The sequence below is a fragment of the Ambystoma mexicanum genome, chromosome 2p, assembly GCF_040938575.1.
Source record: "Ambystoma mexicanum isolate Mex_15411 chromosome 2p, UKY_AmexF1_1, whole genome shotgun sequence".
NCBI lineage: Eukaryota > Metazoa > Chordata > Amphibia > Caudata > Ambystomatidae > Ambystoma > Ambystoma mexicanum.
The window spans coordinates 152,497,173-152,519,666 of NC_090923.1; the positions used below are offsets into that span (position 1 = coordinate 152,497,173).

Here is a 22,494-nt window from a genome sequence, read left to right on the forward strand (position 1 = left end):
CTGATTACACTAGCGCCATTTTTTCCACCCGCCATCACTGCCGTTAACAAGATCAGTGAGGATGGTAAGAGACCTTTTCTGTCATCAAGGTCATTTCACTAAATTACAGGAAAGGGAAAAAAAAAAGCACTGCTGTTGCTTACCATTTAACACGCACACGCCCTCTAGGACTCATGCAGAAATAGAAGTAGGACTATTTGAAGCTAGTGTTTGCATCTGGCATCGCATGCATCAGTGCAAGATTAAAGTAACGTGATATTAAAGTACTTGGTTGTGTCCTCTCCGGAGTGACTAAGGTAGGAGCCAATCCGCACTTGGGGGTGGATAAGAGCTAACCAGGGTGCTGAAATTCTGTTTCACTCTTGGCTCCATTTGTGTCGCAATTCACTTGCCACTTTCAACACGTGCGCAAACGACAGCATGGGAAATGCTTAGGCACAGACATACCACATTATCAGACGTAGGGGCGCCGCATACGCGAGTGCTCCGGCGCCCGGGCCCCGCCGTCAGAATGCAGTCGGGCCTGACCCCTCTCGGCCCCCCCAGGCTGTAGAGAAGAGACACAGTATGGAAGGCCCTTTGTTGCAGCCATACTGTCTCTCTGGTGACCCGGGTAAAAAACAATGTTTAAATATTGAGGGACGGATGCAAAGCAAGAGGCTCTTGCTTTGCATCTGTCCCTCAATTTCTAAAAATCGTTTTGGTTTGGGTATGCGGATATAGAGGTACACTCGACCCAAAACGATTTTTAGAAATTGAGGGACAAACTTGCTTTGCATCTGTGCCTCAATTTCTAAAAATCTTTTTGGGTTGGATGTATTTGTACATCTGCGCACCCCTCTTGCATTGCATCTGCGGAGGGAGGTGGCAGGGAGAGGGCAAATGAGACTGCATGTCTGAGTGTATACGTGTGGGGTGAGGTGGGTTCACCTTCTTGGGGGGGGGGGGGGAATTTAGCAGGGTGGCGGGGGCAGTAGAATGTGATAATTCAGCCTTTTGAAGACCACACAAATCGGCCAAAATAAAATTGGTCTTTTTTGTATTTGTTCTTCAAAATGCAGAATGATCACATAGAACCCAGTATGGACCTTGCCATACTACTGTTGGTCTTGTCCAGTGTAATAGCATCCAATGGGACAGTACTTGCAGGGCCTAGTAGTGCAGAGCTAATGGGCTTCCATCTTTTCAAAGAGACAGTAACAGGACTTCTCAGAAGGGCTGTGTAATCCATTTCCTACTAGTGCTGCCATATTTGAAGTGGGGCAATGCTGGTACTCCTCTGGGCTGCTATACTTTTGATTGGACAACAACAGCACTTCTCAGTTGTGCGGCTACACTATTGCCAAGGCCCAGCATTTCTCAGCAGACTTATTTTTATTGGTTATTCATAATGCGCGTAATATACCCAGAGGTTCCTAAGCATGGACCGAGGGATCGAACCTGTGTTGCGCAGACCAAGGGCGTTGCCCCTGAGCTATCCTCCCGAGACTCTGAAGATCTGAAGTACATTTAATGATACAGAACCAGAAGTATTGAGCAAGTCTAACATCTTTATCATCATCATAATAACTCAACAATGTTGTGGTTATACAAGAGCTAATATATTTAAAGGGATGGAATTACTCAGAATGTAGCAGCACTATTCAATTACCCTGTACTTCTCAGCCAGTCTGCTTGTGATTTAAACAGACCGATTGTCATTTCTCAGCAGGACTGCAACACTATACCATTGTGTTCTGTATGTTGAGTGCTTCTTCACCACCAATGTGGGTTCATGGCACTCTCCCAGTGTCTAAATAGTAGATCTGGCTACATTCAATTGGCAACAGGCATGTCCCTAGCTGCCGGCTGTACATAAGATGCCGCTCAGAATGTTGGACACCATGATGGGGCAAGGGATAGAAGGCTTGAGCCTGTAGGATAGCAGAATCAGCAGGGTCTTAAAACCTGCTCACTCATTCTGCAGTGATGGGCCTTGGGGCAACATGAGTCTGATCTCATATATAGGGAGTTGTTACCCCTTTATCTCTCCTGAATGAAAGAATGAGCTCTCAGACACAAGTTATCACCCCTGCACACACAATGAATGAATATGGTATGGATCTATAGATTGAGAAAACTGAAGTGAGAATTCAGAGTGTTTTAACAGAAATATAATTGTCTTCCAAGGTGGGAGAGTGACTCCATTAATATACATCGGGTCACTTAGATGACCAAGAGTGTAACTGTACATTCAGTTGTGAGGTTACCAGCAATGGGCGATAGTATGCTCCAAGGAGTGAGGGGACCACTCAATATATCACACTGTTTAAAGGTGTGAGACCCATCCTGAATGCTTGCCCAAAGAGCCTTTACCAGAGTTTCACACTGAAGTGAGCATGCCATCTGGGGTCTGCAGCCCCCACACACGCAGGGGATTCCCATGCTCCCACTTGCTAGATTTACACCAAATTAGTTAGATTGTGCTCCAAGGTCGGAGGCGCACGCACAGTCTTTGCTCTGAGGTATGACACTCGCAGGATGGGATGATATTTAGTTCTCCCATCCTAGTTGTGTTGCTCTGCGTTTTGAGGGCTACTACAACCTGGATGATTATAGAGTAGTAGTAACTGGAATGGAACTGGAAGGCTTAAACCTCCTTCTTAATTGACTTTAGTATATGCAGTACATGCTAGCCAATGTTCCACTGTTCTGCGCCCCCCCCCGAACCCCACTCGTACCAAGTTGGCGACTACGTGCAAATGCGGTCACCTGCTGGTGATGTCAGTTCTATTTGGGCACCCCCTGGGGAAATTCATAAGCCGGCTCCCCTGACCAGACGGACATGTGAGGCAGCATATCAAGGGATGGCCACAGATGCAGGGTACAGCGATCCAGGAATGCAGAAAGCAGGATGTTAGTGGCAAGTGCAGCACGTCACTCCCGGCCTGACAGGAGAGGTAGGTAAGGGGGACAAAGAGCAAAGTGAATCACATGGTGGGGGAGCAGGGAAATCCAGCAAGAAAAGCCTGGCACATGGAGGTGGGCCTCCAGGGATTTAAAGGTGGGAGGTGAGAGGTAAGGAAGAGGCAGAAGGCCCTGCACCCATCAAGAGGGCCCAGACTGGGTGAAGACACAGCAAACCTGGCATCTGGCAGTCTGCAGCCTTTGGAAATGAGCATGCTGCCCCCTAGCCATCCCTTCAACCCCCTCACCCTCCCTACCCCTGTGCCGCTGCATAAAGAAGAATAAACTGAAAAAAATATGATTTGGGTTCTTTGCAAGTACAAATAAACAAGTCGTCTACAGCTGGGAGAACATGTGTGTCAGTTGGAGTGCTTGATCTCTTGCCAAAGACCCGGCATTAACAGCGATTACAAGCATCACTTAGTGACGGTTGAGTTTCGCTGCACCTTTGAGATTTTAAGCAGTGCTTTCTTCCAAAGTGGAAACAAGGTCCTAAAGACACACTCGTATGTATTGGGTGAACAGAGGTAGCTGGTGAATTGTTTAACTAGAGGGGTGTAAATGTACGAGTCTAATATGCGGGAGTGACTGAGCACAGCAAGATAGCCGGAACAGCACTTTGCAAACTGTGTGGGTTTTTACCCAATTTTTCACAATTCATTTGGTATGGTAGCACATGAAAAAACCCAACAGATGCAAGTCACCAGAGTGCATAGGACATTTTCCAACACATTTTCACTATGCCTTTGGCCACAGCAAATTGCAGTATATAAAACACATGCATGCTGGCTGTGTTTATACAGGCCATCAGTATATGCCAGTATTACCATAGGACTACTCCTAGCCAGTACAAAATGGCATTGTTATGTTGCTTCTTCCTAGGGCAGTGAGGTTTCCTGCCTGAGAGGTATTGTAGTAGCTTTATGCAGCATATGGTATCCTTTATGATGTAATAGAATGTTCTTCTCAGTTTCTTGTTTCTGTTCGAGTATGTGTCAGTTGGTGGAGAGAGCTGAAGGAAAGGGAGCCCATTATCGTGGGGGTCTTCTTCCTCCCTGGAATCTAAATAAATACTTATATAAAACGTACCTGCCTCTGCCGCATCTTCATAACAATGGCGACGAAGATGGGATGTGAAGCCATGGCAGGGAGATGAAAGGAAGACCCCCTGCTGCGACTTTTGGCCGCTCCACCGATCCCCTGCGTTGAGCGCGGTCCTGTGAACTTGCTCCCTGCGGTCCTCCGCCTGTCCCAACCGAGAGGTAAGCTCCGCCTAGCCGGCGTCGAGTGTCCTGCGGTGGGGACCTCGCTGATCCGTGCGTGGGACTCCGGAGAGGAACGCTTGTCAGCACCTCGCAGCGGGAAGGACGGGCCCCACCTGCTGGCTGCTCCGCCAACCCCGCGCTAAGTGGCCCACCGCAGGGAGCTGAAGGTCCCTGCGCCCAGCGAGCGCCGCCGTCCCTGTAAGAGAAGCTGACCCCAGCCCAACACCGGGAGGGCCGCTCCGCCCCAGCATTGAGCGGCCCCCGTGCCAGACCCGATGAATGCTGACATACTTCCAACACCGCAGCAGTAAGTGCATTCAGTTTATTCAATACCGCGACCTGGTAGCGGGAGGCTGCCACTGCCTTTCCTCCCCATCTCCTGCCTGACACCCACCCTACTGCCAGGCCCCGAGGATCCGAACGGGGGAGGCGGAGAGTGAACTTGAGGAAAGCAGCGCCCAGAGCTGCATTACCGTATCCCGTGTAACTGCAGGAGAAGTGAGTTCAGTGCCGTGGAGATTACCCACTGTCACGTAATAGGGGAGCAAGCTAAAATCATTGGAAGGATCAGCAAACCATAGAAGACCATGTTGGTACATCACCACTGGTGCTGGAGGAGTGGTGCATGTCCTACGTGCCGCATACCTGTGCGGGTTGACACGAGATCATTCTGTGAGAGACATCAGAGGTGCTAGTAAAGAGACACTAGTAATTTTAGGGGGAAATAAACTAAGTCAAGTCTGGTCTCGCCCAGCACATAATATGGCAGCTTTACCTTGGATATCAGGTCCCCCCATATTTATGCCTACCCCAGGTGCGGCGAAGATTGTCTGGCCCCAATGGCGAAAGGGTTTCATGCATTATATGAAGGCAGCCGGGGGAACGGCATATTCCAGTGAAAGGAAGTTAGCGCTATTGCTTCACTTTTTGGGCTACGAAGGCCAAAGGCTTTTTGAGACCCTCTCTCAGCTAGCAAGTGATGGAAGTGGGGATGAGTTAAATGAGTTCGAGGCAGCCTTAGTGAAGCTTGATAAACATTTCAACCCAAAAAGAAGCACGATTTTGCAACGTTATAATTTCCGAATGCGCACACAAGCCTGTGGTGAGTCCGTTGAGGATTATATGACGGCGTTGCGACACCTAGCCCTTAAATGTAAGTTTCAAGGTAATTTCGACGAACATATTCGTGATCAATTCATGACTCATTGTCGGTCGAATAAGATACGGGAGGAACTGTGGCTTAAAGATGAGCCGAACTTGGATGAGGTGCTGGACTTGGCCAAACGCGTGGAACATTGCCTGGCATGTGGGGCGAAACTCTCCAAAACCGAAGGAGGCGAGTCCAAAGAAAGTAAGCCGGAGGTGTTGACGGTGGGCGAAGGAAAGAACAAAAGGAGAGGAAGAAACAGACAGTGGGGGAGGAGTAATCCAGAAGAAAAGAGGAATCAAGATTCGACGCAGAAGTATGAGAAGAAAGAGGAAAGGAAGTACGAAAGACTATGTTATCGATGTGCCAGTGCGGCACACTTTGCATCCTCCGCTGTGTGCCCAGGGCGAAAGAGTATATGCACCAAATGCAAAAGAGGACATTTTGCGTCATGCTGCAAAAACTACCAGTTTGGACAGTCAGCCCAAAGGAAAGTGCTATACGTAGACGAGGAAGAAGATGGGAGGTCATCAGAAGATGAAGTTGTGATGCCGTCACAATGTTATCGTTAATACTATTAATGTAGTTACCAATGATGGGGATCAAGGGGACTGTGAACGTCCTTATGCTGTGTTAACGGTGAACGGGTGTAAAGTATCCATGATGGCTGACTCAGGATCAAAAATAACCCTAGTGTCCAGGAGTGCATTTGAGCGTGAAATGAGTGGGGTAGTGTCTGCGTTGTCAGAGCCCGACATTAGTCCTGGAGGGTATAACCAAGATCGCATTGAGTTGTTGGGTTATGTGTGGAGTAGGTTTGAGTTCAAAGGACGCAGCTGTGATGGCAAGGTGTATGTTACCAAGAAGGGACAATAATTGTTAGGGTGGAGAGAGCTGACGAACTTAGGGATCAGACTCGATCCGAATCACCCAGAGCAGGTATCCGAAGTACCCTCAACTCATGGCGGGTATATGTCAGAGTACGGGAATGTATTTGATGAGTCGTTGGGAAAAGTGAGAGGATTTCAGCACCAGATAATGTTGAAAAGGGGTAGTATACCCACCGTGGCGAAACTTAGGCCCGTGCCCTTTGCTTTTAGTGACAGTGTAAAGAAAGAGTTGCAGAAGATATTGGAAGCAGGAGTGATTGAAAGAGCTCGGGGGGTTGAGTGGGTCTCTCCAGTGGTGATTGTAAAGAAAAGTTCAGGAGATTTAAAACTATCCGTTGACATGCGTGAGTTAAATAAATGCGTGTTGGTGGACAAGCACCCCTTGCCCAACATGGGGGAGTTGTCCATGGTGGGTGGAGGAAGGCATTTCTCAAAACTGGATATGACATCAGCAGATCATCAGGTTGAGTTGGAGGAGACTTATAGGAAAGTTACGGCATTTTTGACAGAAAGCAACCTTTGGTGGACGTTGGTCTCCCGTCCAGAGTATGGAGTGATATTGCCATGGACATACTAGGTCCTGTGGATCTAGGTTATGGTGGAGGTAAATTCATTGTATTGGTTGTAGACCTCTTTTCCAGATGGGTGGATTTTAAAATTGTAAAGGACATTACTGGTGAAAATATGCTAAAGGTTCTACAGGAGATTTTCGCAAATGAAGGTTTACCAGAAACTGTTTTGACGGACAATGGTCCGCAGTTTATTGGGGAGAACTTTAACAACTACTTGAGGAAATATGGGGTTGGTCATAAAAGGACTTCATTGTACCATACCGAGTCAAATGGAGTAGTTGAAAGAATGAATAGGTGTGTGATGGAGTGTACGTATGGGAGAGGAGTGTGGTTTGGACAAATTAGCTATGATACAGAACAGAATGTGGGCCTTGAGGATGGCACCACATTCCACAACTGGTTTATGCCCGTTTGAGCTCATGAGGGGAAGAAAACCATATTCCATGGCTTGTCCACCATGGCTTGGTAGGTGTAGGGAGTCCGATCTGGTTGTGGATGAAGTGAGAAAGTCATTGAAGAAAATGTCAGAATGGGTCGCACGTGAAAACTTGGAGAGGAAAAAAGGAATTACGCGTAGAGTGTGGTGATTGGATCAGAATAAAGAAAGGAGTTGTGAAAATGAAAGGAGATCCGCTCTATTCGGACCCTGTCAGAGTTGTGGCTGTCATGAAGGGGGCAGTACGCATGTCCAGAGGGCAAGTGTGGAATAAAGATAGAATTGCCACTGTGAGGAGAGGGCATGTGTAAGTTTATATCAGACTGTGTCCGGGAGTTGGGGTGCGAGATTGATAAACTGTGATCCTTTCAGTGCGAAATTGTTAAGTCGATTTAATAAATTATATCCGTTTATTGCGACATAAATTTAGGTGGTCTTAAGGAAAAATTGCATGAAATGAAAAATTGAGTTTAAAAAAAAAAGGGGGAAGATGTGTTGTGTTGCTTCTTCCTAGGGCAGTGATGTTTCCTGCCTGAGAGGTATTGTAGTAGCTTTATGCAGCATATGGTATCCTTTATGATGTAATAGAATGTTCTTCTCAGTTTCTTGTTTCTGTTCGAGTATGTGTCAGTTGGTGGAGAGAGCTGAAGGAAAGGGAGCCCATTAGCGTGGGGGTTTTCTTTCTCCCTGTGAATCTAAATAAATACTTATTTAAAACTTACCTGCCTCTGCCGCATCTTCATAACAGGCATGCCACAGAAATAAAGTATATCCAGACCATCTTTAGAAGATAGGCCAGTAATTGCACTTCCGTTTGCTTTTACAATTGACGCAAAGTACTGAAATGCCACGATACAAAAATATATGGCTAGACTGGAGCCACCAATATAAGCCAATCTAGCCATGTAACAACAATCATGTTTGCTTTACCCATGAGAAGTAAAAAATGTAACAAATGCCATTGTAATAAAATAAAATTCACACTGACTCAGTAGGCCAAGTTAGCATGTAATAATTCATGTTTGCTTTACACTTGATGCCAAGTAAAAAATGCCATGCAACATAAAGTAAATGTAGACTGACTATTATTGTCAGTCTGCATATATTTTATGTGGCATGTAAAGTATTACTTGGAATCAAGGGTGAACTAACCATGAGTATGTGCGTGGCTAGAATGAACTACATTCAATGTAGGCCAGTCTAGACCGGTAATGACACTACTTAACAAAAAAGATTGGCATGCCCTCAGCAGCCCCACCCCTAAAGTTAAAATCGATCGCTCCATAATGCAAATGTAGTTTCACATTTTTTTTCTTTTTTACTTCTTTGAGTTTGAGGGGGGTCTTCAGGGTTCCAACATGGGTGCCCCCTAGCATCTCCCATGGGTGAGCCCTAACTGGGAAGTTATGACTCAAGTGGGTAGCAAGAAGACCAAGGAGAAACCCAGCAATAATAAAAAAAAAAACGAGAAAAGATGAGAACATACAGGGATCTTAGCGGCATGAAAAGAAAGGAAGGACAAGGAATGCAGAATGTGAAAAAGTTGCAACCAGATCTGGAAATAGAAATGTGAGAAGAAAAAAGAGGCAAATCAATGACAACAAAGTTACAAGCACACAGAGCTGGAAAAAGCAGGAGGCAATGAAATAGAAGTGGGGGAGAGCCAGAGGTAAAGTATTAACTGGAAAGAAATTAACCTCCGTCTTGGAAGGATTTGGATGGAGAAAATGATCAGATATCCAAAACGGAATGGCCAAAAGACAAGTAGTAAGTGAGTGGTGTGAATAGTTCGGGTAAAGAGAAAAAAAATAAAAAAACTAAGTCAAAAGCATGGAAGCGATGATCGATCAAAAGAAGTGATGAGACGAAAGAGTAATTGTGCAGAGAGGAAAAGAGCACCCAGAACCAAGCCATGTGGACGTATCACCAGTCCTGGAGGCAATAGATGTGGTTAGAGTGGTAGGAACGGACCCAGTTTAGAACAAACTCTAAAACCAATGGAAGAAAGAGCGGAGGAGACCAGAGTGGTCAACAGTACCAAAAACTGCTGACAAGTCACGAACCACCAGAGAGAAAGAGCAGTCTAGGTTGAGTGAAACGGGCAAAGTCAGATAGATGGAGAGGAAGAAGAGAGTTCAAATTAAGATACATAGAGATATGGAAATAGATAATACACTTGAGAAGTTTAGAGAGTGAGGGGGGAGTCATCAAACAGCCTGTGAGTTGGAGGAAGCGATGGATCGAGAGGTTCAAGGATGGGAAGATTAGTAACATGTTTGAAAGAGTACAGAAACATAGAAGATTGAAGAGAAGAGTTAAAGAGTAACACGATAGGGAAGGAGAAGAGAACAGACCTCAGAACTTTATGAGGAAGCGAGAGCATCAGAAGGAAAAGAAGCAGTGAAAGCAGTGAGCTTTAGAAAGAAAAGTAGCAGCGGCAGATTTGGAAAGGGGAGAAAAGGCATGCGGCGAAGAACCGGGGTCAGGTGGGCAAGGAAAGAAAGAGGAAGGAGGTGATAGAAGAGAAGGGTAATATTGGTAGGAAAGAGGCAACATCAGAATCAGATGCCACAGATTAGGATTCAGAGTATGAAAAAAAACATTGTGATGAGAAGAGAAGGAATTGGGAAGGTCCACATAGTATTGTTTAGCTAGAAATAAGGCTGAGACAAAGGCTGTATGAAAAGTAGTGAAGAGATTAGAGGAAGTGGGACGTCTGCCAATAGCGTTCAGCACGGTGTAAGGTATGAAATAAGTGAGGATATTGAGTCATCAATGGATGGGGTGGCTTGCTGAAGGAGAGAAAGGAGAGGCAGGATATAGAGAATCAAGACTGCTGGAAACAGAAAAGAGGAGAGAAGTTGATTTGATTTTGTATTTATAAGTCCATAAGGAACAAAGCAGAAACCTGCACCTGGGCGCAGATGTTCAATTCGCAGAGCAACAACGTACAACTGTGTGAAGACAAACTATTGGAACAGGTGAGTTTTCAACTTTTTGCGAAAATGAGTCAGGACATGTCTTCGGAAGTTCAGCAGGCAATGCATTCCAAAGACGAGGACCTCAGATTGAACAACCTAAGTCACCCCGAAACACGAAATGGGAGGACGGAATAATGAACAGATTTTGCCCAGTTGAACGAAGAGTGTGTGATAGAGGTTGATTTTGGAAACCAGAGAACTAGGCGCTATGCCATGAATGCATTTGAATAAAAGTGTCCTAAACTCAATTTGTTGTTGGACCGGCAACTAATGTAACTTCCTGGGATGCAGATACACAAATGCAGTTCTAGGCAGGCGTTGTATGAGTAACTGACTCACTATAGCCCTAAAAGAAGAGTGATGCTGTAGTCAAGTCGAGAGTTGACCATTGTCCCCACAACTACAGGGCGATCTGAATCGGCAACAAATGGCAGGGCAGGTTTTAATCACCCAAGTTGATAATACACAGATCAGTCAACTTCAGTAACATGAGCATTGCAACTCAATGGTGTCTGCCATATTCAACCTTCATTTTCTACCTTAAAAGAAAAGGGCGGTTTAACATCAAACGTGGAAGGACAAGAGGTTGTAGAATGGAAATCGGTCAGTGGATTTTTTGGGACCGAAGACAATGACCTCAGTTTTTGAGGGATTAAATTAGAGCTTATTTTCAAGCATCCAACGTTTTATTGCATAAGCACAAGCCAATATCCTTATATAGCTTCAGATGGAGACTTTCATCTGACATAAATGTGTGTCAGCAGCATGGGAATGATAATTCAAATGAAACCTAGCAAAGATCTCCATTAGCGGCCAAGTATCAATGTGGGAACAGGACAATCCCCATGAGGCACCCCGCATAAAACGGGAAGGTTGACAGAATAGAAAAGTTCCCAAGTTACAGAATCAGCTGCTGAGGAAGCAATGATATCCAGCTGGTGGGAGCTTCTCATAAGGTGTATGATGTGAACACATGTCGGGGGGAATGCCCACAGTTTGTGGATGGATGCTCCTACCATATTAAAGAAAAGGATGAGAAGGAGTTGACAGATGGCATTTTGAATGCTTGGGTTAATGACATCTGTGAAACCGAAGACAGATATCAAATTGGTCACAGGAGTAGGAGGGTATCAGAACTGATGGAAATAAATCAAGGTGTCCTTACTTCCATAAATCATCAACTGAGAACTAATAATCATAATGGATTCAGACTATGTCCAAAATGGATTTGGTGAGCATTTAGTAAACTGAAAAATTGGAGGAATTCTTTGTCCAAGCAACAATCCCCTGAAACAGGATAAGTGAATGCAAAAAATTGATTTAGTAAGCACAAGATAACCCAATTTTGGAAGATAAAGAGTCACTCAAAGGTTGAATGTCCCAATAAAACAGGAACCCATATGGCTGATTAATTAGCCAAAACAGGAGCAATCCAAGTCTAATATTGACATGAAACATCTCCTTGGAGAAATGCAAGTAAAAAAGTAACCATTACAAGAGCATTCAGTTTTCAACACAAAGATCCAACCATAGGATGGTTTTATAAAAAGACCCAGACAACTTTACCTTATTCGAGCCAGATTGGCAGGAAAAGAAAGATCATGTATTAATGAAATTCCAGAAAAGCTTCAAAATTAGACTTTTGGATAGAAAATCCCAATCTGGTTATGATCAGTGATGGTACCTACCTCATTCTGAAGTATAATGTAAAACCATGCCACTGATGCAGTGTTGGTCGGTATCATGATTTACCAACACCCTTTATTCAAAGTAATTTTCTAGGAAATAATTAGTTAGAAAAGCATCAAACTATAATGATTAAGGGGTTAAAAGGATCCATTTTGGGGTAGGGGTAATAGTATAGGGAAAACGTTAATTTTTTTAAAAAAAGGAAGTTATCGTCTTTTCGAAGTAATTTCTTAGTAGAAAATGTCTTCGAAAAAAAGGGTGTTGGCAAAGGGACATGGAACCCAGCTGGCTATCAGGTTTTTCTGAAGACAATGAAGATCCTACTAGAAGTCACTTAGTTGGCCACACATGGGTCAAGACCCAAGTATGTATTTAATGGGGTGTCTAGTGGGTGCTCATTTTGTTCTGACACACTTGGCTCCTCGCCAAGAAGCGAGTAATAGTCTTAACATCTGTAGATCAACTTTATTGTTCCAGTGATTCGTGCTGCACCCTGCAACAAGTATATGTTGACCATTTCATGTCTAATTACCAAGTAGACCAAATGTCTACACGCTCCGGATTTCAAGGCCAAGAAAGCAGCCATGGTCTTGATAAAACACATTTTCTCATTTCTGCCTTATTCAAAATATTTATGTATACAGAGGTAATCATTTTACCAGTGAGGTAAGGACTAAACTGTTGGAAATTCTCTTAAAAACACATTTCACCAATAACCCAATCTGGTGGGTGGAGCCAAATAATCGGATCTGTGGCTTAACCCGGGGGCAATCACAAGTAACACCAAAAGGAAACAAACATTTATTGGATATTAAATACAAGAAAGACAATAAAAATCCTACAGTCATTCATTTTATTGGCATACTGGGACACCGAGTTAGAAGTCCAAATAGGATGTAATGAGACCTACAATGACGTGCCCAATACTCAGTTACAGGTTGGAATTCTGCCATTAGCTGATAATTTGAACAAATGGGATAAAAAGTGCTCAGATAAGTCGATTTATTCTAAGACAACTGGGGAAATTATACAGCTTTTCCTTTTTCTCCGTCTGCATTACCTGAACCTGAGAAAAGCATACTTCAAGCCAAGATTTTAACTTTTTGGAAAGCAAATTGTTGCTGAAGTGCAATCATGGAAAGAAACGAGCAATGAAGCAACAACGTATACTGTAGATAAATCTGAGAATGAGCTTGCTCAAGATAGTCTCTTAATTTTGTGCTGTTTTGCCTGTCGTACATCACCTTATTCTTATATAACTGGTGCATTACATGTCTTTAATGTGTGTTTGTTTACTGTTTATGGAATTTTATTTCAAATAAACTTGATTGATAAAATAAAACTTGATTGATAAAAACTAGTAGGAGTCAAAGAACTTTGTTGTGGGTTCCGGAAACCAGTTGAGACTTACGATTACCACTAGTCCTGATGGCTCCGAGAGATATACCTACTACCATAACTAGTCCCCTTTTGAACTGATGACTGTTAGGAAAAATGGGTTTGCCTCAACATCTGTTACCCCGAAGCAGGAACTGGCCTCAATCATTGCCTCCACCACTGAAATATGTGGAGAATTTGCGAAAGCACCTCCAACATGCCCACACTCAGAGGAATAAAGATAAGTGTGTGAGTACAACAACTTACTATGACATGCAGACATCCAAAAGAAACAAAAAAAGTGTATTAAGTAGGTAATGCTTGAAGGGGTTATAGGAGATTGCAGATAAGATACCTCCCTTTGCTTACAAAATATGCATTCCAAAGGGGGGCACACAGAAGAACCTTGGGGCCACATGAACCAACTAAAAAGCCTGTCATGCTTGAAATGCTCTTCATCAGATGAAGGTACCTCCTCCCCATCAGATGATTTCTGACCAAGGAAAGGAATAAGCGTAAAGAGGGGAGTGGAGTAAGAATGATTTCGTTGGAAAGACTAATGTTGGTATATTGTTAAAGATTAAACATTATTAATGAAATATATATGAAATTAATGTATAGCATTGTGCAGAGGATGGTAGAACAGAGTTGCAGGGAGCTAGATTATATGAAATCCTGTGTTATGCTACACCAGCCTTTCTACCAGTCACTCTAGTTAAACAATCAACCTTCAATTCCAGCTTCCTGGACCAACGGACCACAAGGAAAGGTAGTTAAATTGCAGGATCCAATGTAAGAAACTAGTGATGATTCAAAAATAACTATCCGAAGAAAATTATGCATTCCGAGCCTTCATGTTATGAGAATGGGCAGTCAAATATGTGGGCCTGATCTGGATCCCATATTGAAAGAACCAAAGGATATTTCTTTCAAAGAAATGGTTCCTGGACCTTTAGTCCTGGAGATGTTGCTTCTGGGAGGAGGGGTCCCAAAGGGAAAATGCCTTAATTAAACCGAGAACCTGGAGCATCGCTGAAAGAGCGAGAGAGGTGCCATTAAAAAAAGGATGCATCCTATGGGGCGGCACATCATGCTTCATGCCACAATGAAAAGGATGCCTCTACAAAATACCAGGTGCAAAGAACTGCGAAGAGAGGTGGTAGGGGTGGGTTGCCGTGCATCTGGCACTGAGCCATTGCCTTAGAAGCTGGTGTGGGTGGTGCATTGCAAGCTAAAGGTTTTTTGAAAATGTCAAAATTATCAGGTTTGAATGGTGTGACCCCCCTCATGTCCATGGGTGAAAAGAGCCTTGGATAGTGACTCATGAAACCATGATGTCTGTTTGAGGCCCATGTCACTATTAAAATTTTGAAGCATTTGAATTCACAGGTCTTCCTGGTTTAAGATCATCAAAGTAATTTTATTCCCCTCCTGAAAATAAACTCACTAACCCGGGAGGTTGGGGGGCTTTGTGTGTCTCGATACTCCGATAGAGTTTCATGCACATATGTAGTAGTTGACCGGTTCCCCTATATAGTAGCCCTGCCCAGGACATTCCGTGCACAAAGTATACAATCTTGTAGGATGAACACACAAAACACCCCACAATACTGTGGGTTATCCCAATTATAGATATATAATAGATTACTCCCAACAGATATTTTCACACACCATTTACGGGATAAAGATATAGGTTCAGCTCCAGTCATTACCCACCAAATACTTATCACAGACGCCCAGAACCACTGTTATCCCCATTACTTTTAGGAGCCGTAATCGTGCGATACTATATTAGCCCCAATGAAAGTTTGGTATCAATTTCATGGATGGATGACAATAAGACCACGATAAACATTCCTTTCTCTGCATGTCAACGGATGCTCGTTACCAATGGTAGCTTGGTTCGTACATACCCCATTATGTGTTGTACGTAGGAAGGATATCTGAACTCTGTTTTCCCAGCACCTTTCCTCTCCACATCAGCACCTGTTAAATTTGAAACACAATAGCAGTTAAAAAATGGTTTTGGTCAGTGCCCAAATAAAGGGGTACACTTTTATCTAGACAAAGCACAAACCGGGAGTTTATGACCGTGACCCAGTAAATTGAAAAGGTCACTTGAAACATGAATTGCAAGAGACCTTTGTTAGGAGCCTTTTGTTGGCAGGAAGACCTAGCTCTCAAAAATCACACAATTCTATACACTAACATTAGAAAGAAGGGCTTCAACTCATTTTCCTTTGCCGTATTTATCAGCATCACTTTTCTTCCGGCTGTTTTGTTGCTGTTGAATGAGAACATGTGGAGAAGTTTCTTTGATGTTGAGGCCAATCCAAGGAAACTAAACCTGGCCACTCCTTTAAGAATGAATTACACCCACTGGTCAATAGCCACCTTGGATTAATAAAACCGCATCCTACACAGTGGCTATAACCATACCTTGTATAGGATAGGATTGATCCCGTGCAAAAATCTATATGACCACTGCTCACTCTAGGTGTTCTGCATTTTGCAGTGCAGGTCTTCCATATCTAAATCAATGTGACATGGACCATTAGCCCCTACATATTTGAAGATAGACCCAGTACACAGAGGAAGATAACCATTAATTTTGTATTGACATCGTTTACCCCTGACACAAATTAGATCTTTGTAAATCGCCTTCTGACCCCCCATGGATGAAATCTTTCATTTTAATAGCGCAAACCTAGCTCCAGAACAGCAGAGCGCTTTATAACAGGATTGTGCCAGAATTGGGATGGCCATTTTATATGGTAACACAGTACTGTTGGTGGAGGGAAAGGGATTTTATTTCTCTGGCAGGTATTAAGACACACATTTTTGGTTTAAGTGTAGAAGGAGACTTCGTCTCAGAGATCATGTGTCTGCGTTTTAGTGCGCAGGGATTGGAGGGATGAGAGCTCCTCTAGGCTGCGGTCCTTGTGACACCGTTTTTCAAGGGATCTGATCAAGCGTTTGTTTTCAGCAAGGTTGGGTGTGTACCAGGCTACAGACGCTTTGGTGCGACTAGACTTTAGAGGGGCGTGAGCATCGACCAGTTATTTGGCAAGTGGGTTAAATATATCTTAAAGGGTGAGGCATTCCCAATGGTGGCAAATGATGTGAACATTACCTGTTGTGTCTAGCAGGAAATTCTTGAATGATCCGTCCTCAACAACAAGACATTTGGGCTGACCTCTGTGGGGGAGCCTTGCGTTTGATATGAGAAGGGGTATTGTGGCATGGTCCGTTCAGGTTAGGGGAAGGGGATTTGGGCATGAGGATAATCGGGCAGGAGGTGAAGACTAGTTTGAGTATGCGACTTTTGACATTCGTGGGGCAGAGTATGATCGCTTTAAGGTCCAAATGTCAGTCAGAGAGAAGGAGTCTAAGTGTTTTCCTTGTCGCCACTTGGGAGGTTGAAATCTCAGGATATTAGAGTAGGAAACTGTTGCAGACACGAGAAAGCTAGAAAGTTCTTAAATGAAGTTACCACTCCCTTGAGGTGGCCTGCAAATAAGCTTCAATGTGACTGTCTTTTGGAGGTTGTGAGCTGGCATGACAGAGTTAAAAGGAGCTGTGTGTGGGGGTTGGGAGCCACATTCAGGGCCATTCGATTTTATGGATGACTGCCACCCCCAAATACAAAAGATTGGCACCATTTAGAACATATGCCTCTTTAAAATGTCAGCCACTTTTATACCCTCTGACCAAAACATCTTAACGCTGCAACAGCATTTGACGTCTCCCCAACATGAAGGAACCATGCAGATTATGCAGGAGTGCTGCATAGGAGATGGTGAACTGGGAATAAAAGGAAAGTAGTTTGCAGGAGCTTGCACACCTTGCCAGGAAGTGGAAAAATGAACAGTTTAGCATTGAACTGCAAGACTGATCCAAGCTTTCAATGGAAATCTGAAAGCAAAAGCAGGATGGCAATGGTGATCAAAACGTAGGGCACAGGTGATCAGGAGGTATAGGTTTTGAGGGAGACACTGGATTAGGCCAGATTTCCAAGTCACTGTTTGTGTAGAGAAAATCGGTGTCACTTGAGGCTTTTGAAAAATGCTTTAAACATTTTCTCAATTTATACTTTGTAAGAAAAGTGAAACATGTGCACATAACATGAAGAAATGAAACAATCTGTTCATTCAGTAGAACAGGAGATGAGATGCGGTATTGATGGATTAAAGTGGACGGCTGTTTTCAATCATCGCAGGAGACCAGAACCAACTTCTTGAATCACTTGTTTACATCATCTGGGCAAACTGGTTTTAACAGCTTGTATGCAGCTGAACTCGCTAATCACTAGTACCGACGTTTGAAGGTGACGCAAGAACAATGGGGTGCAAGTCTAAACTTAAACCGCTTGATCCACAGTAGAGTTGAAAAACGAATTTAAGCAATGGCAACAGGTGCACTGCGAGAAAAAAGAAATCTTAGCTGCCAACACCAATCCCCATCAATTCTCATTGGAAGCGGAGAAGGGTTTTTAACTGATCAATGAGGACAGGCTAAGCGCATGTAGGAGTACAGCTATTCAGCAGATAAGACCCCAATCTCCCACGTTGTAAATCGATTGTGGACAAAATTATGAACCTGGGGATTAGCAGAAGATGGGGTCCACTTAGTTGTCCTACTACACTACACGAACATGTAAAAATTAGGATCAGGTTAAATGCTGATGGATATATGTTATGATATTTTACTTATATCGTGCTCGTACATACGTGTTTCAGATCGTGACCAGGCAAAGGGCGGGAACAGGGGGAAACAAAAACAACGATCTTACTAGGCCCAGTGAAATAGAGACTGCGCAAGTGCATGGGAAAGGGAAAAGGGGGGGGGGAAGAGGTGGAAAGTGTGGAGCAGAGAGAACAGAATAAATAAGTAAGTCAAATATATAAATAAAAGGTGGTAATGCAGCCAGCAAGTGGTAAGTGCTAGGTTAAGCAGATCGGGTATATCTGATAAGTGCAGAAGAGACGTGGGTGGGGGGACTGTATGGGTACAGATACAGACCCTAGTGCAAGGGGTGGCCAGGAGGCAGGGTGAGCAGGTTCCTGGGACCAAAGGACAGAATGTGGCCATGTGTCTGGTGCCAAGAGAGAAAACAAGTTAGCAGGAGAGAAGCGGGGCAAAGGCAGAAGTAAAGAAGAAGGACTGAAGGTGCTTCCGGAACCAGAGATGGTTCTCAAGTTTCAAGGTGGCATGGAGGCTGTTCTAGAGGGAGTCCCCAGCTGAAGACAGATCTACCCACCGCTTGTTTCTTTGAAAAACGACTGACCCTGAGGGAGTTAGAAGTAGAGGAGCGAAGGGCTTGAGATGGGACTTATTTACGGAGGGATAGTTGAAGGTAATTTGGAGCTGCGCCCCAGAACGCCTTGTGGACAATGCAGAGGGTTTTAAATGTAATCCTTGCATCCACTGGGAGCCAATAAAGGGATTTCAGAGCTGGAGAGATATGATCCCAGGGCTTCAGTCCGAGGACAAGTCTTGCAGTTCTGTTCTGGATTAGTTGTAAAGGACAGAGTGGAGGCAGGTAGATTTAGAAAGAGGCTGTTACAAAAGTTCAACCTAGAGAGAACCAGAGCTTGGGAGACAATAAGTCTCTGAGGGAAGGAGAGGAAAGAGTACCTCTGGGGAGGTGCAGAAAGAAGTTACATTTTTTTGAGATGTCAGATGACAGCGTGGAGTCAAAGATGACCTTGCAGGAAGAGGTAGTAGGAGGGCTAAGGGAGGCTGGCCAGAGGGTGAGGGGAAAGGCTGGTGAAGGTGTACTAATGAGGAGGATCTCAGTCTTGTTGGCATTTAGACAGATCACTGGCGGCACACCAATTTTGAATGGCGATTAAGCAATCAGAGATGAGGAAGTGGCTGAAAATAAGTTGGGTGTCAGCATAGCACTGGAAATTAGAGCAGAAAATGGAAATGCAGTAGGCAAGAGTTGCCAGATATTGGTTGAAAAGCCAGGGTGAGTGGTTAGACCCCCTGGGGAACACCACAGGTAGAAAGGGAGATCGAAGATAGGAAGGACCTAAGTTGTACCTCGGAGGGTCAATCAGACCAGAGCCTAATCGCTGATACCCAGGTTGTCATGGAGATGGTTGAGCAGGGTGGTATGGTTGACCGTGTCGAAATCCGAGGAGAGATCAAGTAGGATGAGGACAGAGGGAATGTTAGAGTCTAGGTTGGAGAGCTGATCCACAGATGTTCAGGAGAGCAGTTTGTGCTTCTGGCCACTCTGAAGCCAGATTGATCATGGAGAGAACCAACAGAATAGGAATGAAGGTTAAGCTGAGAGATGGCCAGCTTTTCCAGGAGTTTACCCAAAAAGCGAGTAATGGAAATTGGGTGATAGTTAGCCGGACAAGAGGGATCAGCTGTGGGTTTCTTAAAGAGAGGATGCTCAAGGGAATGCTTCAGAAGGGAGGGGAAGACCCAGAGGAAAAGGAGGTTGCAGAAATCAGCAGGGGCTGGAGCAAGGTTATCAATGCCTTCCTTAATGCTTTTAGAGAGACACGGATGGACTTGTTTCGATGAGGCTTTCATAAATCGGACTTGTCTAGCAACCTCATCAGGGGAGAAAAGAGGAAAGGAGGGGAAAGAGGGTAGTGGTGTAGCTGAAGGAGGGTCAGCAGGCAAAGAAGGAAGGGGGAGAGTAGGCAGAGCGGAGGAGAGGGGGGACAAGAGGTCCTGCATTTTAGAGATAAAATGAGGAGGCAAGGGCATTGCAAAGAGCCTGGGAGGCAAAAGGAGGGGTGGAGACTGCAGCAGGGTTTGCCAGCTCCTTACAGATTTTTAAAGTTTGGTCGAGTTGTTAGATGCCGCAGAGTCTCAGGCTTGAATGTGGACTCGCTTCTTGGTCCAGACAAAGTCTTTATTGCCTTTGGAGCAAGCGGCAGGCACTTTTTTCAGAGGATGAACAAGAAGCCCTCCATTTTCTCTCAGTCGCCCTACACTTAGGTTAAAGTGTAGCTAGGTCAGAGTCATACCAAGAATTGCACTTGGCTTTCGACTTCAAGCGGATCCTCATGACAGGGACAAGAGCATCAAGAGTAGCAGAAATAGAGGAGCAGAGAAGGGACAGGGCTGTGTCAGGGTGTGAGTCGGCCTAGGGTGGAGGAGGGAGAGAGAAGGTGGCGGCAAAAGCCTCGTCTGACATGTGCTTCATGGCCCGGATGTCCGAGAAGGTGGGTGGCAGTATTGGGGTAGGCTTGGCTTGAGGGGTGGGGAGATGGAAAGAGGAGACAAGAGGAGGCAGTGATCACTCCAGGAAAGAGGAGTGGTGAGTGGAATGGAGAGGGTGAGGCCTGAGGAGATCAAGACATCAAGTGTGTGTGACCAGCAGAGTGAGTTGGGCCAGAGGGGAGGATAGAGAGGGAGAGTGAATCGCAGAGGTTGCGAAAGAGCGCAGATGAGGAACAGAGAGAATCAAAGTGGATGCTGAGGTCACCAAGGAGGAGTTGAGTGGTTGTGGCAATGAGGGAGGAGGAGAGGTCTAACAACTCCGAGAGAAAAGAGGTGATTTGACCAGGGGGCCGGTAGAGAGTAGCAACAGCAAGAGTGTCTAAGGGAGAGCCTGCAGACAAGGCATTCGAAAGGGGTACGTCTGAGTGGGGATGATCGAGACAGCAATCCACTCCGGGAAGATTAGGGCTACACCACCTCTGGGCCGGATGGATCTAAGGGCAGAGGGGATATTGTAACCATCAGGCAGGAGAGTGTCAATGCATGTGACAGAACTGGCCATGAACCATGTTTCGGTAAGACCGAGGACATCAAGGTCCAGTTCTTCAAGGAGGTGGCAGATGTCAAAAGGAGTGTTTGACAGCAGAGAGAGTTGAGAGTGGCAAGATGAAGAATGTTGCCAGCTTTAAAGTCTTCCAGGAAGTGGTACAAATCAAAGGTATGCCCTGTGGAGGTGTGAAGGGAGCCCGAGGTGGGCAGAGGAGGAGGGAAGAGAGGGCAAAGTAGCCAAGGGAGGCGAGGAGGGGACAGCTGGAGATGAGAAAGTTGATGAGGCAAGGGACCAGCCTATCAAAGAGGAGGAGATTGACCTGAGGGCTTTGGACCATGACAGTGCCCTTTAGGTAGACATTAATGATTCTGGAGGAGTCAATAGGAATCCATGATGACTTCGCAACAGGTGCCACCATTAATGGGCAGGAGGAGACGGGCCAGGACACTGAGATCATACGAGTGGTCCAGAATTCTTGTGAAGGAACGACAAAGAGGATGTCAGTGAGGGTTTGTCTGGAAGAGGCGCTGGAATAGGCATCAGCAATGGGGAGACCTGGGTTAGAGGCCAGGATATTCTTTTTAAATGTCTTCTTACCAGACATAGTGAGAAGGGAGGGATAGTTTATAGAGAAGCTTGGAGTAGATAGGAGAAACGGATAACGATTGGGCAGGTAGAGGGAGGAGGCAGTAGGAGAAATATGCAAGTACAGCGATAAGGAACAGTCACTGGCTTAGCAGGTAATTTAATTTAGGCCAAAGTTTAATGAAACACACCCAAATGTGATGTCCCAAAAACCCACCCAAATGTGACTTCCCTAAAACATACCCAAATGTGACTTTCAAAGGTATATGGTAAGGCACAGTAGGTAAAAGAAATGAGGTAGGAGTTAGAGGAGCCATGGAATGAGAGTATTAGAGAACATAATAGGGAGACCAGGGGAGGGTGAAGTACCATGAAGGCAAAAGAAAGGGTAACAGAAGGAGGGAAATGACCCATGGAGGAGGAGGTAATAGAGTCTTGGTAGTCCAGTTTCATTGCTGAGTGAGCTGGCAGCCCCGGGAAGGGTCAGGTTGCGGTAGTAGCTTCATGTAGCATCCTGGTAGCGGACAGGGAGCAGCCAAGGGCCTTAGAAATGGGCCCTTGAACAAAGGGCTTTCTGCCGTCTTCCCGGTCCAACCAATTGGGAGATGAAAGTCAGCCAATGGTCAGAGGCCAGGTCAAGCTCGGAGACAGCCTGAAAAGCCCACAGCCATCTTGGAATAGGTTGATGTTTAATGCAGTACTGGCCAATGGATCAAATTCAGGTGCACACGCAGTCTTTGATGGCAAGAAAAAGAATGTGCTTCAGCACATGTGCTTTTCTTAGGTAAGCAGCTGTATTTAGGAAGTGCACCCGAAACAGCTAAACATTCAATTTCTTCTTATCCAAAATTTTGCACATTTTGAA

The 22,494-nt window shown here is 44.9% G+C and overlaps 1 protein-coding gene across 1 annotated transcript in view; it reads right to left on the bottom strand.

The window, feature by feature from the left end:
• UROC1 (urocanate hydratase 1) overlaps positions 1-22,494 on the bottom strand; it is a 482,866-nt gene that overhangs the window by 133,862 nt on the left and 326,510 nt on the right. The window contains exon 13 of the mRNA XM_069643013.1: positions 15,217-15,289. Coding sequence (XP_069499114.1) covers positions 15,217-15,289 — 73 coding nt within the window. The remainder of the gene's footprint in view (positions 1-15,216; positions 15,290-22,494) is intronic.